A 15,731-nucleotide genomic window follows, 5' to 3' on the forward strand; every position below is an offset into this window, starting at 1 on the left:
TCCAAGCATTTCCCCAAAAGCCAAAGCCACCACTGCCCCCTGTCCCCAAGTGCCACCGGGCTGTTAAATCCCCTCAGGGATGGGGACTCCAGCCCTGCCCTGGGCAGCATTTCCAGGAGGAAACTCTCCCAAATCTCCACCCTGAGCTCCCCTGGCCCAGGCTGAGGCCGTTCCCTCTGCTCCTGTCCCTGTTCCCTGGGAGCAGATCCCAAATCCCCCCTGACTGTCCCCTCCTGTCAGGGAATTGTGCAGAGGCAGAAATTCCTCCTGATCCCCATTTTCTCCAGGCTCAGCCCCTTTCCCAGCTCCCTCAGGAATTCTCCAGCTCCTTCCCAGCTCGGTTCCCTTCCCTGGACACTCTCCAGCCCCTGTGTGTCCCTCTTGTCACGAGGGGCCCAAATGCCACTTGTGAGGGGGGAAATGTCACTGACAGGCAGCAAAACCAGCGCTGGACCCTCTCTGTTCTTCTTTAGCTGCCACTAAAGCCCCTGGGGTCCCCAAAATGCCACCCACTCACCCCAGGACGAGGTAGAAAGACAATTCCAGATGGCTGACTTCGACCTCCAATCCAAAACCCAATAAATGACCAGATCTGTGAGCAGAAGAACCTCTGTTTCCAGCAGTTTATTTCCCCTCTGCCCCGCCCCGAGCGCAGTCACACCCCGGGGCGGCAGCACGGCGTCCCAGGGGACACCACACAGGCTTCAGGCACCACTCCTCTTTCCAACCACAGGAAATTCAGCATTTTAAAGTAAAGCAAAGGGAGAGCCGGTGCCAGCCCCGCATCCCTGCTCACCTGGGGACAGGTAACAAGCGCTGTCACCGCTGCTCAGGGGGACAGCCACCCACCAGGGGCTGTCACCGCTGCTCAGGGGGACAGTCACCCCCCAGGGGCTGTCACCGCTGCTCAGGGGGACAGCCACCCACCAGGGGCTGTCACCGCTGCTCAGGGGGACAGTCACCCACCAGGGGCTGTCACCGCTGCTCAGGGGGACAGCCACCCACCAGGGGCTGTCACTGCTGCTCAGGGGGACAGCCACCCACCAGGGGCTGTCACCGCTGCTCAGGGGGACAGCCGCCCACCAGGGGCTGTCACCGCTGCTCAGGGGGACAGTCACCCACCAGGGGCTGTCACCGCTGCTCAGGGGGACAGCCACCCACCAGCAGCTGTCACTGCTGCTCAGGGGGACAGCCACCCACCAGCAGCTGTCACTGCTGCTCAGGGGGACAGTCACCCACCAGGGGCTGTCAGTGCTGCTCAGGGGGACAGCCACCCACCAGGGGCTGTCACTGCTGCTCAGGGGGACAGTCACCCACCAGGGGCTGTCACTGCTGCTCAGGGGGACAGCCACCCACCAGGGGCTGTCACTGCTGCTCAGGGGGACAGCCACCCACCAGGGGCTGTCACTGCTGCTCAGGGGGACAGTCACCCACCAGCAGCTGCCCCTGCATTCAGAGCCACCAGACAAATCCCTGCCCGGTTTGTGGGCTGGCACGGGGCACAGCAGGCTCATGCAAACAGGCTCAAAGGGCGCAAGCAGAGCAGTGCCTGGGGACACGAGAGAAGCTGGAGGGCCCCAGCAGGGTGTGGAGCTCCCAGTGACGCCCCGGATGTCCCTGGAACTGGTTTTAGCGGAGCCAGAAGCGACACTCGGGATGTTGAAGCGGCAGCATGGGAGGAACACCGGAATCTTCAGCTCCTGCGTTTGGTCTCTGCTCCAGGCAAAGATAATCTCGTTGCCACCTTCTGCATCCACGTCAGGCTCCCACAGAAATGACGGGAGCCTCTTCCTCACCGCCCAGGCGTGACCCAGCCCGGCCTCCAGTCTCACACCAACACTTGCACAATGATCTGCAGGCGACGCCGACAGCTCGAGAGACAGCAAGAGGAGGATAAATATTCTTCACCGTAATATAAATATGCTGTAGAACATCTCAACGAGGGCAAAGTGCTTTTTTTTCCTTAATTAAAACGAAACAAACAAACAGAAAAAAAAAAAAAAAAAACCTAAACGAAACTCGTCTCAACCACAAGAGAAGATTTGACTCCTAAAACATCCGAAGGTCTAAGTGACAGTAAAGTGGTGCAGGCAGCGCTCAGTCCTTGGGCACTCGGAAGTTGTCCTTCTCCTTCCTGATGGCCCCCATGGCCCGGACAGGGTCGGTCTCCCCGACGTGGTCCTGCACGGATTTCTCCCTGCCAGGAGGGAAGGGCAGGGTCAGGATGGGATCCCAGCTGTGCAGGCACCTGGATCAGCTCTCAAGGCTTCACACCAGCTCCAGGACTGGGCTTTGGCACAGCGCAGCTCAGCAGGCCTGGCCCCACGGCTCAGCGGCAGGAGGAAATCGTGTTTTATATCCCAGCAGCATCCTCTGCCGGATGAAGGGACAGGACACAACAAAGGCGGTTCTGTCTCCTCAGCACAACCCTCGAGTCCACGAACTGTGTGCCAGGACAGCCACTGAGAGCCTTGGAGGCATCCAAACAGGAATGTGAGAGGAATTCCCACTGGGACTCCTCCTCCTTCCCACTGGGACTCCTCCTCCTTCCCACAGCCCTCCCAGCAGCAGGGCTGAGCTGAGCTGAGCTTTCCCAGTGCTGGGCTGAGCTGAGCTTTCCCAGTGCTGGGGCAGGAGCTGAGCTGAGCTTTCCCAGTGCTGGGCAGGAGCTGAGCTGAGCTTTCCCAGTGCTGGGCTGAGCTGAGCTTTCCCAGGGCTGAGCTGAGCTGAGCTTTCCCAGCGCTGGGCAGGAGCTGGGCTGAGCTTTCCCAGCACAGGGCAGGGTTGAGCTGAGCTTTCCCAGTGCTGGGGCAGGAGCTGAGCTGAGCTTTCCCAGGACTGGGGCAGGGCTGAGCTGAGCTTTCCCAGCACAGGGCAGGGTTGAGCTGAGCTTTCCCAGTGCTGGGGCAGGAGCTGAGCTGAGCTTTCCCAGGACTGGGGCAGGGCTGAGCTGAGCTTTCCCAGTGCTGGGCTGGGCTGAGCTGAGCTTTCCCAGGGCTGGGGCAGGGCTGAGCGTGGCCCCCACGTGGAATTGCTGAGGTTGGAAAAGTCCTCTGATGTCTCTACATTTCCCCAAAAGCCAAAGCCACCGCTGACCCCTGTCCCCAGGTGCCACCGGGCTGTTAAATCCCCTGGGGGATGGGGACTCCAGCCCCGCCCTGGGCAGCATTTCCAGGACCCAAATCCCACCCCGAGCTCCCCCGTTCCCTGAGCTGAGGCCGCTCCCCTCCTCCTGTCCCTGCTCCCGGGAGCAGCGCCCGGCCATCCCCGGCCATCCCCACCTGACTCTCATGAAGGGGTTGTAGGTGAACTCCTCGCCGATGGTGGAGGGGATGGTGGGCTCTCCGCTGTCGTACTGCGCCTGCAAGGAGGGGACAGGGAGCGTGTCCTGCGCCGGGGCTTGGGGACAGGGGCCGCAAAGTGCCTCCTGCGGGCACGGCCGCTCCCCTGGACGCGGCATCCCGCAGCTCCCGGCTCCAAACTCCCTCAGCCACCAGCGTTTTCTGCTCTCCTCAGCACGGCCCCGTGCCCAGGAAGGCATCAAAGCCAGGGGAAGGGCGGGCAGCTCACCTTGGCCCAGGCCAGCTTCTCCTGGACGCTGGGGTTGCCGGGTTCCACATGCCGAGCAAACTTGAGGTTGTTGATGGTGTACTCGTGGCCGCAGTAAACTCTCTGGGAAGAGCGAGGCACGGCGACGCTGGGGGACCCCAAAGGCACCGAGGGGCGCTGCCAGGTGCCACCGGCACGGCAGGAACAACGCACCCAACCCCCAAAAAAACCCCCCACTGGAGACAGGCAACGGCGCTGGGACTGAGCAGGGAGGACAAGCTGCCAGTTTAACAGGTGGAGGAGCCCCCTGTCCCAGCTCAGCAGCCTTTAAGGACCAGCCCCTGCCCTTTCCCCACAAAGCACAAGCACGTTTGGGGCAGGCAGATCCTTCCACGTGCAGCAGCACAGAATTCCCGTGAGCATTCATTCCCTGCAAACGTCATTCATTCCTGGCTGTCCCCTGAACAGCAGCACTCCGAGGGGGTCTCTCCGCTCCGCCTGGGCTGCCTCGCTCACACAGAAGGAGAGCTCCGTACCGTTCGGGGGTCCAGGCTGCCCAAAACCTCGATCAGCGCCTTGTACATCTCCTCCGGGGTGCCCTCGAAGAACTTCCCGCAGCCAGCCACGAACAGGGTGTCACCTGCAGCGGGGACAGGGCATCGGGAGCGCGGGCACGGCCAGGCCGTGCCACACGAACACGGGCGGCAAAGGGGCTGCGGGGCCCTGCCAGCTCCTCCTGCCTGCGGGCAGCCCCTGGCCCCCCCTGGCCCTCCCACAGGGGACACTTGGTTCTGCGCTGGGAAACTCAACAGAGACGAGGGGGCCTCGATTTTCTCCCCAGCGCTCCCGAAATCTTGGTTAAGGTTAACCAAGGTAAGTCTTTCTCTTCCACAGAGGAGCTTCTGTGAGCTCTGGAGAACACAGGGACGAAGCACAGCCCCAGGGAAGGGGAATCCTTGTCCCCAGACCAGGGTCCAGGCCCTGGAGCTCTCCCTGACTCCCCTATTCTCTCCTCTCTCTGCTGTCAGACGTGAGCACAGGTAAGTGGGAAAAGCATCAGGGTTTGGGATCAGCCAGTTTGGGAAACCAACAGCTCTTTTTTGCAGGAAAAATAAAAATAAAATTTAAAAAAGCTGGATGTAGGACTGATCCAGGGCCGGCTCTTGGTGTTCCTGCAGGGTGTGCAGCCCCTGTTCACACATCCAGAGGGGTTTCCCCAGTTCCACCTGCAATCTCTGCTTGGAAAGGGGAGCAGGACCTTGTTACCCTGGTTTTTTGAGTTTTTTATAGCCTTTTGAATTTTCATAAAATGGAGTCAGATCTTTAGTTACTGCACAATATTAAGAGCAGTTTTCTACCTTTTTCCCACAGATATAACATAAACAAATCCTTTGTTTTTCATTCTCTGTCCTTTGCTTGCATATTTCTAACCTGAAAACAATTGTAACTGACAACTGGCCTGGCCACTGAGGCTGAGGGGTGGAAACCCCAAAAAGCCAATCTTTGGCCAGACCCACAAACGTATAAAAAGTAAGAAATAAACAAAGAGGCTCTCTCTCCGCCTGGTCTCAGCCTTGAGTCAGAACAGAACCTCTGCCCTGTGAAACCTCTCTCTCCGTGTGACTGCTTTGCGTGTCTCGGTAACAGGACGTGGATGCAAAGCAGGAAGGGATGGAGGCACATCCAGAGCCAGAGGCACCCAGGCAGAGGGGGAGCTTCTGTTTTTATGGCAGGGGAACCTCCCAACTCCTCACCTGTAAAAACTGCAGGTGGCTCAGAGCTATTTGGCTTAGTCACATAATAACAGATGTGTCCCGAGGTGTGACACGGCGTACTGAGGCATTTCACACTCAGAGATCCCACCTGGGAAGAAGGCAGAACACTAAAGCTGAGGCTGCTGCTCGCTGGCAATCCCACGCTCAGGAAAGAATTGCTACTCTGGGCGCCCTAATGGTCCGAAATGTGCCCCAGCCTGGGCAGGAAGCAGCAGCTCCGCTCCTGGGAGAGCCCAGGGAGAGCTGTGGCTGTTTTCCCCCAAGCAGGTGTCCTGACAAAGGGAACTGCCAGCTCCTTTCATTTCCACGCACGAGGACTCAAAGCCTGGCTGGCAGCGAGAGCCAACAGATCCAGAGAATCCTAAACAAAGCTACTGGAGCGTGAAAAATAAAAAAGCTCCAAATAAAAATGGAGAAGTGGAGGACGCCGAGGAGAAGGGAAGGGTGGGCTCATGTGCCCACCTCTCCTTGCTGCTGCCCCTCCAAGGGCGCAGCCGAGGCCAGCGGTGCCCTCCACGCCTGCCTGCGCTTTTCACAGCCCCGTGTCACCTGCCAGCCCTCCTGCAGACAGACAGACAGGCTGGACAGGCAGGACAAACCCCGCAGGCAGCTGGCACCGCCCGCCTCACCCCCTGTTCCAGCCCTCACTCCCACAGGAACGCTCGGATCTGGTCACAGCTCGCCCTGATCCCGGCAGAGCACAGCTCCTGTCCTTGTCACAGCTCCTGTCACACAGCTCCTGTCCTGTCACAGCTCCTGTCACACAGCTCCTGTCCTGTCACACAGCTCCTGTCCTGTCACAGCTCCTGTCACACTGTCCCTGTCACACAGCTCCTGTCACACAGCTCCTGTCCTGTCACACTGTCCTTGTCACACAGCTCCTGTCCTGTCACACAGCTCCTGCCCTGTCACACAGCTCCTGTCCTGTCACAGCTCCTGTCACACTGTCCCTGTCACACAGCTCCTGTCCTGTCACAGCTCCTGTCACACTGTCCCTGTCACACAGCTCCTGCCCTGTCACACAGCTCCTGTCCTGTCACAGCTCCTGTCACACTGTCCCTGTCACACAGCTCCTGTCCTGTCACACAGCTCCTGCCCTGTCACACAGCTCCTGTCCTGTCACACAGCTCCTGCCCGGTCACACTGTCCCTGTCACACTGTCCCTGTCACACAGCTCCTGCCCTGTCACACTGTCCCTGTCACATAGCTCCTGTCACACAGCTCCTGCCCTGTCACACTGTCCCTGTCACACTGTCCCTGTCACACAGCCCCTGCCCTGTCACACTGTCCCTGTCACATAGCTCCTGTCCTGTCAGTCCCTGTCACACTGTCCCTCTGTCCTGTCACACTGTCCCTGTACTGCCAGACTGTCCCTGTCACACAGCCCCTGTCACATTGTCCCTGTCATAGTCCTGTCACTCAGGCTGTGTCACACTGTCCCTATCACACAGCCCCTGTCACTGTCACACTGTGTCCCTCTGTCCTGTCATACAGCCCCTGCCCTGTCACACTGTCCCTGTCACTCACAAAGCCCCTGTCACTGTCACACAGCCCCTGTCACTCACAAAGCCCCTGTCACTGTCACACTGTCCCTGTCACCCAGCCCCTGCCCTGTCACACAGCCCCTGTCACTGTCACACTGTCCCTGTCACCCAGCCCCTGCCCTGTCACAAAGCCCCTGTCACTGTCACACTGTCCCTGTCACACAGCCCCTGTCCCTGTCACCCTGTCCCTGCCCTGTCCCACACCCGCTCTGCCCCTCCATCCTCACAGGGAGCCCCAGCCCGTCCCCCCGTGCCTCACACGAGGACAGAGCGGTCGCAGCTCCCAGGGCTGGAAAAGGGGCAAAGCTGCACCGAAACCATGTCCCAGGGGTGCTGCCAGGTGCCAGGACACTCCTGTGCAGCTGTGACACCAGGAGGGGACGCCCAGGGTCCTGCAGGTCCCTCCCTTTACCTTGAGAGCTGTCAGGTGGGACACTTTCTGTGTCAGGGCCCCCACCCTGCCGTCCCCCCCGAACACGCGCAGCCCCGGCTCCATCTTCACCAGCTTCTCGTTGCCTCCAGCGTGGTCCCTGCAAGGGGGGAAAAAAATCGGGATTTGGGGAGGAATGAGCACAGATTTATGGCCACTGTGCAGTGCTAAGCTCCAGGTGATCATTTCTGAGCCACCCCTCTCGGATCTGCCGCTGCTCACAGCCAAGGACAGGCCATGACGAGTGGAGATGGTTTCTCCAGTGATTAGGGCAGCGAGAGCAGGAATCAATCCCTGACAAGCCCATCTCCAGCTGGGAAACAGCAGCCTTAGGGGCTCCCAGTAACCTCTGCAGTAACTGGGGCAGGGAGGGCACGGGCTGAGTGGAAGAGGTGCAATCCAGCATCCCACGGCACAGCAGGAGCAGGCACACAGACACGCCGGAGCTCAGCTGTGCTGCTGCTCTGCCCGGCTCAGGGCTGATGGTTTCACTCCCCAGCCACAGAGGCGGCTCCACTCTGACCCACGGACAGCAAAACTCTCGTTTCACACCCCTGGCAGAGCTGACGTGCACCTGGGGTGATCCTCCCACAGCCCACAGCTGCCTCCACACCCAGCTCCCCGGAAAAACCGGGATTTGGGAGGTGAGAGGCACCGACACACAGCTCGCGGCGTGCACGAGGAATCGGTCAGAGCAAGGCCAGAGGAATGAGGTCTGACGCTCTCCTCTCTGCTCGGAGATGTGATCCCGGCTGTGCTCGTGTGAGGGATGCAGCAGGGCGGTTACCAGTGGTGGTGGGTGGTCAGCACCGTGGTCAGCTTCACGCCGTGCTTTTTGACCGCGTCCAGGACCTGCAGGGGGGACACAGGAGAGTTACACCCACCGTGGAGGGAGCTGGAGCAGCCCCGGTGTCACCTGGGCACGAGGAGTGACAGCCACAGCAGCAGCAGCTCTGCAGGGAGCTCAGCCCAGCCAGGCTGCAGTGACAGCAGGACTCTGAGCAAGCCACAAATCCCATTTCCTCCTCTCTGCCCTACCTCAAATAAAGGCTAAAATCCCAAACCAGGTCAGTAATCCCTGAGTGTGTGTGTGACACAGCAATCCCTGAGTGTGACACAGCAATCCCTGAGTGAGGGACACAGCAATCCCTGAGTGTGTGTGTGACACAGCAATCCCTGAGTGTGACACAGCAATCCCTGAGTGTGTCTGTGACACAGCAATCCCTGAGTGTGACACAGCAATCCCTGAGTGTGTGTGACACAGCAATCCCTGAGTGTGTGACACAGCAATCCCTGAGTGTGTGTGTGACACAGCAATCCCTGAGTGTGTGTGTGACACAGCAATCCCTGAGTGTGACACAGCAATCCCTGAGTGAGGGTGTGACACAGCAATCCCTGAGTGTGTGACACAGCAATCCCTGAGTGTGTGTGACACAGCAATCCCTGAGTGTGTGACACAGCAATCCCTGAGTGAGTGTGTGACACAGCAATCCCTGAGTGTGACACAGCAATCCCTGAGTGAGGGTGTGACACAGCAATCCCTGAGTGTGTGACACAGCAATCCCTGAGTGAGGGACACAGCAATCCCTGAGGGTGTGACACAGCAATCCCTGAGGGTGTGACACAGCAATCCCTGAGGGTGTGACACAGCAATCCCTGAGTGAGGGTGTGACACAGCAATCCCTGAGTGAGGGTGTGACACAGCAATCCCTGAGTGTGTGACACAACAATCCCTGAGTGTGTGACACAGCAATCCCTGAGTGTGTGACACAGCAATCCCTGAGTGTGTGTGTGACACAGCAATCCCTGAGTGTGTGTGTGACACAGCAATCCCTGAGTGTGTGTGTGACACAGCAATCCCTGAGTGTGTGTGTGACACAGCAATCCCTGAGTGTGTGTGTGACACAGCAATCCCTGAGTGAGTGTGTGACACAGCAATCCCTGGAATGAAGGACACAGCAATCCTGTGGGATGCAGCAATGGAAGGACATCCCAGATCCAAGGGAGGACATCCCAGATCCAAGGGAGGACGTCCCAGATCCAAGGGAGGACATCCCAGATCCAAGGGAGGACATCCCAGATCCAAGGGAGGACGTCCCCGAGCCAGGGCAGCGTTACCTTCTGCGGCTGCACGGGGTCCACGATGGCAGCCTCCCTGGTGTCCTGGTCGATGAGCAGGTACATGTAGTTGTCAGTGAGGGCTGGCAGGATTTCCACCTTCATGTCGGCCTGCCTCACTGTCTTGGGCTCCCTCAGCTCGTGCTCCGTGTGCAGGAATTTAGCTCGCAGCTGTGCTGGACCTGGGCACCCAAAAACAGCCAAAGCTCAGCCCTGGGAGGGGGACAGGTGGGGCAGGGCATGGCTCACAGCACAGCCCAACCTGCCTCCCCCAGACAAGAGGAGCGAGGCCAGCACGGGACAAAACCTCGTGGCCCTCAGGGTGCTCCACAGCTGCCCCGAGAAGGACGGGACGCTTTGCTTTCCACGCAGGGAAAACTCCGCACTCGCATCGGACAGGAGACTTCGAGGGGCAGGAAAGCAGAACGGAGCTGGCCAAAGGTCAGCCCAGGACAGTGACTTTGCGAAAAAAAAGGCACAAAGGGCACGTTAGAGCCAAAAAAAAACAAAAAAAAAGAGGAAGGATGGCAAAAAAAAAGGAGAAATATAGAAATACACAAACTGCTCTGACAGAAATATTCGGTTTGTTACTGGGGGAATTGTCGTCCTGCAGAGCACAGGGAGAGAAGCCAGGCTCTCCAAGGGAGGAAGGCTCCCTTCCCTACCTGGCCAGGTAAGAGGCACGCACAGAGCTCTTGCTCGTGCCTGCCCTGATGCAACACCAGCGCTTCCGTGTTTGCTTTGGGTTCAATGTTTAATCAGATCCGAGAGGCGAATTCCAGATGCAAATAACCCGGGCTTGGTGCACGGGCACGCAGCTCTTAAAGAAATAACCAACCCTACGAGCCTTTACCACCCAAACGAAGGGAGGGGAGCAAAGAGAACGAGGTCTGGCATTGCTGGGGCCCTGCAGCTCCCACCCGAGCTCAAACGCCGAAGGGAAAGGAGGTGCCAGTCGCTGCAGGTCAGGAATTGCTGTCTGAGCACCCCCGAGGTGTTTGCACAGCCCCGGAGGTGCCTGGGCTGGCTCTGACCCATTTTATTCTGCACCACTGGCTCTCCCAAAGGCTCCTGACTTTCCTGCTCGGCCACCTCCCCCCGTGGCACAGGGAGGGGTCCCCGTGGTGGTGATCACCCTGTCCCACCGTCCCCAGCCACCACAGCCTGCCCAGCCCCGATAAGAGCAGCTCTGCAGGAGCCCCACAGTCCTGCCGAGCTGCTCCTGCTGCCAGCCCAGCCCACAGCTGCCAGGGCCCTCTGGCACATCCATCCTGCCCAGAGCTTCTTCCCCTTCTACCTCCACCATCCCTGCTGATGAGGGAAAGGAAACCAGTGAAATTAAACACACTGCTCAAAAAATAAACCAAACCCAAAAAAACCCCAAGGGACAACGGAACAGGCATGCACAGGGTATTTACAGCAGTGGGAGAAGCATCCCTACCTGCAGAGTGTTCCTCTGGAGGAGACTCCTTTCAAAAAAAAAGAACACAAAAAAAAGTCCTTACTATTCTTTGACAGGGGAAAAAAAAAAGCCCAAAAAAACAACTGCTCGCCAGGAGGGAGAACTTTGGGATGCTGTCAGTCACAAGAGTTATCTATGCTGGGTGTTTGGTTTGCAGGCCAGGAAAAAAAAAATACAGCCAAATAAAAGAAAGCAATCCAACCTTAAAAAAAAACCCCCAACCTTAACTTCAACTCAAAGGAATTATTCACATCCTTCAAATGTTTCTTTCCTATGAACCATCTCCAACCTTGGCTCGCAACCCACAGCTTCCTTTAGTGTGTAATTGGCAATTCTTCCCAAACAAACAAACAAGCTGCACCACATAAGGAAATGTTTCCAAACATGTAATTTCAACAAAGGAACGAGAAAACATCCACCAAGAACGAAACTCACGCGCTGTCAGCTGCCATCTGCGGCTCAGCTGCAGCTCAGGAGCAGAGCAGGGAGCTCCCCAGCGCTGCTCAGACCTGCCCAGCCCAGCGCAGCTCCCCGGGCGATGCTCAGCACTCGCTCAGATCGCTGTCACACTCACAGCTCTGCCCCAAAATTACCGCGCAGTGATTTCACCCTGGCTCAGCTCTGTCCCACGCTCCTGCTGAGCGCTTTGCCTGGAGCAGGGGAGCGGCAGAGCGGCGGCCGGCAGGCTCGGAACCTCCCGCTCGGGCTCCGCAGCGCTCCGGGAGCACGGCTGGAGCGGCCAAGGGACAAGGCTTTGCGGCTGGAAGTGCAAACGGCAGCGCAGAAACGCGTCCGTGCCCGGCAGGTTCCCTCAGAGCCTGCTTCGTGCCTTTCCTCCAGAACGTTTGGGGTTACTGTCTTTATTACATAAAAGAGTGGAAAATTCCCGTTCCAAGCAGGGCTGTCGCTCAGAGATGACTGCACGCCCAGCTGTGCTGCCTCACAAGAACTACGCTTTGCACCGCACGCAGGGATTCTTTTTTTTTTTTTTTTTGTTTGGATACCCAGCGAGTTTGTGGCTCCAAGAAAGGGGTCGGAGCCCAGGGCAGCTCCCAGTGCGGGCAGCGTGGAAGGTGCAGGTCCCGGGAGCTGCCCCTGCTGGGTCTGACATTCCCACACTGCAGCCGCAGCAGCGCGTCCGCGTCCGGCAGCGAGCCCGGAGCGATCCTCGCTCATTACAGCCACCTCTCAAAACCCCAGCGAGGCAAAAACCACCTGGGGAGGCTTCCCAGAGCGCCCAGCATCGCCTTGGGGGATTTAGGCCCGAAACGCCAAGGCAAAGCTCGGGCAGTGCGGGGCCGGTTCCATCGCCGGCACAAGCTGTCACCCGCCGAACCCAGCCTGGCCGCCTGCCCCGGCCCCTCCATCCTCCTCCCCGGGCACTGACCGGCGCTCCGGAGCCCCGGGGCTCCGCGGGGCCTCCCCGATGGGCTCAGCACGGCACGGCCCCGGCTGCAGCCGAGCAGGCAGAGCCCTGCCCGGGCCGTGAGTCAGCGCAAAGGCCGGGCACGCCCGGAGCCGGGAGGCAGAGCCCGGAGAGGCGCAGCCCCGAGAGCCCCAGCGCGGCCCCGCTCCGCCGGCCCCAGGCCCTAGCGGGCCGCACCCGCCGCACGTACCGGCTCGGAGAACGGCCCCGAGGACGGCCCCGGCTGCCAGGGCGGCGCCGAGCCCCCGCCAGCCCCCGCGGAGCATCGTGCGCCCCGCCCGGCTCGGTTACCTTGGCTGTCCGCCCCGGGAGGCGGCGGCAGCGCCGGCACGGCCCGGCACGGCCCGGCGTGCGCGGGGGCGGCGCTGAGCCCGCCCGGCCCCGGCCCCGGCCCGGCCCTCGGCCCGCCCGCTCGCCCCGCGGAGGAGGAGCAGGAGAAGCGGCGGCGCCGTGCGGGGCCCGGCAAGGACGCGGCAAGGGCGGCCATGGCCGGTTCCAAGCCGCTGTCCCGCTTCTGGGAGTGGGGCAGGAACATCGTGTGCGTGGGGCGCAACTACGCGGAGCACGCCAAGGAGATGGGCAGCGCCCTGCCCGCAGAGCCGCTCTTCTTCCTCAAGCCCTCCTCGGCCTACGTGAGGGAGGGATCGCCCATCCTGCGGCCCTACTACTGCCGGAACCTGCACCACGAGGTGGAGCTGGGGGTGGTCATCGGCCGCAGCGCCCGGGCCGTGCCGGAGGCCCAGGCCATGGAGCACGTGGCGGGCTATGCCCTGTGCCTGGACATGACGGCCCGCGACACGCAGGAGGAGTGCAAGAAGAAGGGGCTGCCCTGGACCTTGGCCAAAGGGTTCGGCTCGTCCTGCCCGGTCAGTGACTTCGTGCCCAAGGAGAAGATCCCGGACCCGCACAAGCTGCGGATCTGGCTGAAGGTGAACGGGAAGCTGAGGCAGGAGGGGGACACCTCCTCCATGATCTTCTCCATCCCTTACCTGATCAGCTACATCAGCCACATCTTCACCTTGGAAGAAGGGGACTTGATTCTCACGGGGTCTCCCAAGGGAGTGGGGTCCGTGGAGGCCGACGATGAGATCGAGGCGGGAATCGGGGACATGGTGTCCATGAGGTTCAGGGTGGCACAGCAGACACGGGGATCCTGATGCACGGATCCAGCCTGCCACGAGGACATCTGGGACATGAACACTTCCAAGGTGCCCAAGGGATTGCCACACATCACGGAACCGGGAGCCCAAAAGGTGTTCTGTGACTGACACAACCCCATTTCCATGGAGGCTTCAGCAAACCTGGAGTCCAGCCCAGCCTGGAGCAGGTGGAGCCCAGAAGCTCCAGATTCCAAAATTTAATTCCAAAACCGTATCTTGGAACTGGTGATGGAGAGACATTGGGGTGGGGAATGGGGCTGGCTGTCCTGTGTGTGCTTCCCTTCCGCTGATGCTTTGAGTTTTGCCGACGTACTGCCTTAAAATAAAAATTACCGGTCAAAGCAATTCAAATAACGATGTAGGAGCTAAGGCTCGGCCGTGCTGGAGGAAATCAAAGGTGTATGTGTAGATGTGCAGCCCTAAATCAAGAATTGCAGCTTCACAAAGAGTTTCCTCTGCAAGAGAAAGATGTTTGATTTTTTGGATTAGTTTTGTGATTCCTCCCTGCTTTTTCCAAACATACAAATTAAGGGAGGATGGCTTTTCCTCCCACTCCAAGGGGCAGCAGGAAGTGTGCCAGATGTTTGGCAGATTGGTTTTTTTCCTAAACTGAGCTTTAAATACGTTCTAAAAGTGAAATAATGCAAAAAAAAGATCCAGAATAAAGAGGCATATGGGTAGAGATCACCACCAAACTTGTCTTTTGACTGATTTCAATGCATTTTTAGTAAAACTGTGACTGCAGCAGTTGGAGTTTTAAGTATTTCCAGCTGCTAAAAGCCACGCTGGGTAACTTTCCCCAGTTCCCAACTCCAGCTGATCCAGCACTCCCCACCACTTTGCATGACAGCGAGTTCTCTTCCAATTCAACAGAGCAAGTTGTAAAACATAATTCAAAAAATCCTCCCCATGCAAACATCAAAACTTAGATTTTCAAAGGTTGCACAGAACCAGCTCAGTTCTAGCAGAAACAGATGGCTTTTGTTTGGTTTTTCTTTCCTTTTTTACATAAATGCAAAGCACCAAAGTTAAACACTTCCATCCATCAGAGCCAGATCTTATTAACTGGTAGGAAAAGCTTTGCTTTTAAAAGACGGGAGTTTTACAGAGAAAAATCTTGTCCCAAAGAGAAGCAGCTCTGTGAGAGCAGCACGGTCCAGGGTGCTGCACAGCACACCGGGAGAAGACATGAAAGAATTTCTTTAGAATTTCATCAGAATCAAAATAGACATCAGGGTGAACAGCTCTGGAAGAGGAAGGATGGAATAAAAGTGTCTTAAATTAAAATGTCTAAAACGTTTCCTCCTGCCTGTCAAACATTGCCATCTCTGGCAGCAGCAGGAGGGCATCATTTGCAGTTTGGGTATTGACAGGGTGGGATTCAGTTGTTGGAAACATTCCCTTCAGAACGGGAATTGTTGTGGCTGGAAAATGTTGGATCGTTTATTGCTACAGGAGGGATGCCGTGACCCAGGGCTGGCAGCGTTTTGGGGGTCTTTTATTCCCACCCACGCGTGAGGGAGGGATAAAAATCCGGGTTTGCTTGTCAGGATTTCCTGTTTCTGCTGTGGTTTTCTCTGTCCTGGTCTAACAAAGCCTTTGCCAGAGCGGGGCTGGGGGATCTCCCTCTGAAACAGCTCAACGTGCTCACAAGGTGAGAATGTGACAAATACACCAGCAGGAGGGGAAGCTGTGGGCAGGAATATATTAAAAATAGGGGGAAAAATACATGGAGAAAGGCACAATATACATACCCGGGTTCTTTAAATCCAGCTTTGGTGAATAGGGTCCTGCTTCCAGCCTCAGCTTGATTTTTACTTGTCAGAGGTCACTGCTAATTGATTGCCCTGCTCTAATTAGGCTTAGTGTGCCCAGAGTCAGCCCTGCTGTTGGCCAGAGCTCCATGTTTGGCCCCACCAAGGTGCACCACAAACCCAGGCAGTGTCTCAAGAGGGGTCTTTATTTCTTTAACACAAAAGCAGCAAAGCAGTGAAAACCGCAGAAATTCAACAGAGCTCTTTTGACCTATTTGTTATTTCTGATTTTTTCAAAGATCTCAGCTTCAGGAAGAGTGAGGAAACCTTCCAGGCCTCTTGGAAGGGGTTGAATTTGGTAGAATTAACTGTTAAGCTGAGGCCCAAGTACAGTTTTTAAAGTACAATCACCTAAAAAATATGAACTCAGAAGTTCGCTTAGAGGTATTGTGACATGCACTCCTCCTTTACCATCAGAACAGACCTGGCAAAATCCAACACCAGCAGAGCTCC

General features: G+C 57.8%; 2 protein-coding genes across 5 annotated transcripts; one reads left to right on the forward strand and one right to left on the reverse strand.

Moving 5' to 3' along the window:
* Positions 1-605: 605 nt before the first annotated feature.
* On the reverse strand, positions 606-12,656 carry LOC120759825 (hydroxyacylglutathione hydrolase, mitochondrial). 4 transcript variants are annotated; one of them, XM_040079458.2, is made up of 10 exons: positions 12,596-12,655; positions 10,858-10,885; positions 9,417-9,598; positions 8,086-8,150; positions 7,281-7,398; positions 5,304-5,412; positions 4,086-4,189; positions 3,571-3,672; positions 3,282-3,361; positions 606-2,197 (listed from the first exon to the last, which is right to left on the reverse strand). In XM_040079458.2, exons 3-10 carry the CDS (start codon positions 9,519-9,521, stop codon positions 2,098-2,100), a joined length of 783 nt encoding a protein of 260 aa, XP_039935392.1. In that variant the 5' UTR covers positions 9,522-9,598; positions 10,858-10,885; positions 12,596-12,655; the 3' UTR covers positions 606-2,097. The 4 variants fall into 4 exon arrangements, with proteins under 4 accessions (XP_039935392.1, XP_039935394.1, XP_039935393.1 ...); XM_040079460.1 differs by lacking the exon at positions 12,596-12,655 and adding an exon at positions 12,495-12,594; XM_040079459.2 differs by lacking the exon at positions 10,858-10,885 and having other exon boundaries at positions 12,596-12,656.
* Positions 12,657-12,718: 62 nt separating this feature from the next.
* FAHD1 (fumarylacetoacetate hydrolase domain containing 1) lies at positions 12,719-14,601 on the forward strand. Its single transcript, XM_040079155.2, has one exon. It carries the CDS (start codon positions 12,790-12,792, stop codon positions 13,459-13,461), a length of 672 nt encoding a protein of 223 aa, XP_039935089.1. The 5' UTR covers positions 12,719-12,789; the 3' UTR covers positions 13,462-14,601.
* Positions 14,602-15,731: the final 1,130 nt, after the last annotated feature.

The sequence above is a fragment of the Hirundo rustica genome, chromosome 15 (assembly GCF_015227805.2).
Source record: "Hirundo rustica isolate bHirRus1 chromosome 15, bHirRus1.pri.v3, whole genome shotgun sequence".
Taxonomy (NCBI): domain Eukaryota; kingdom Metazoa; phylum Chordata; class Aves; order Passeriformes; family Hirundinidae; genus Hirundo; species Hirundo rustica.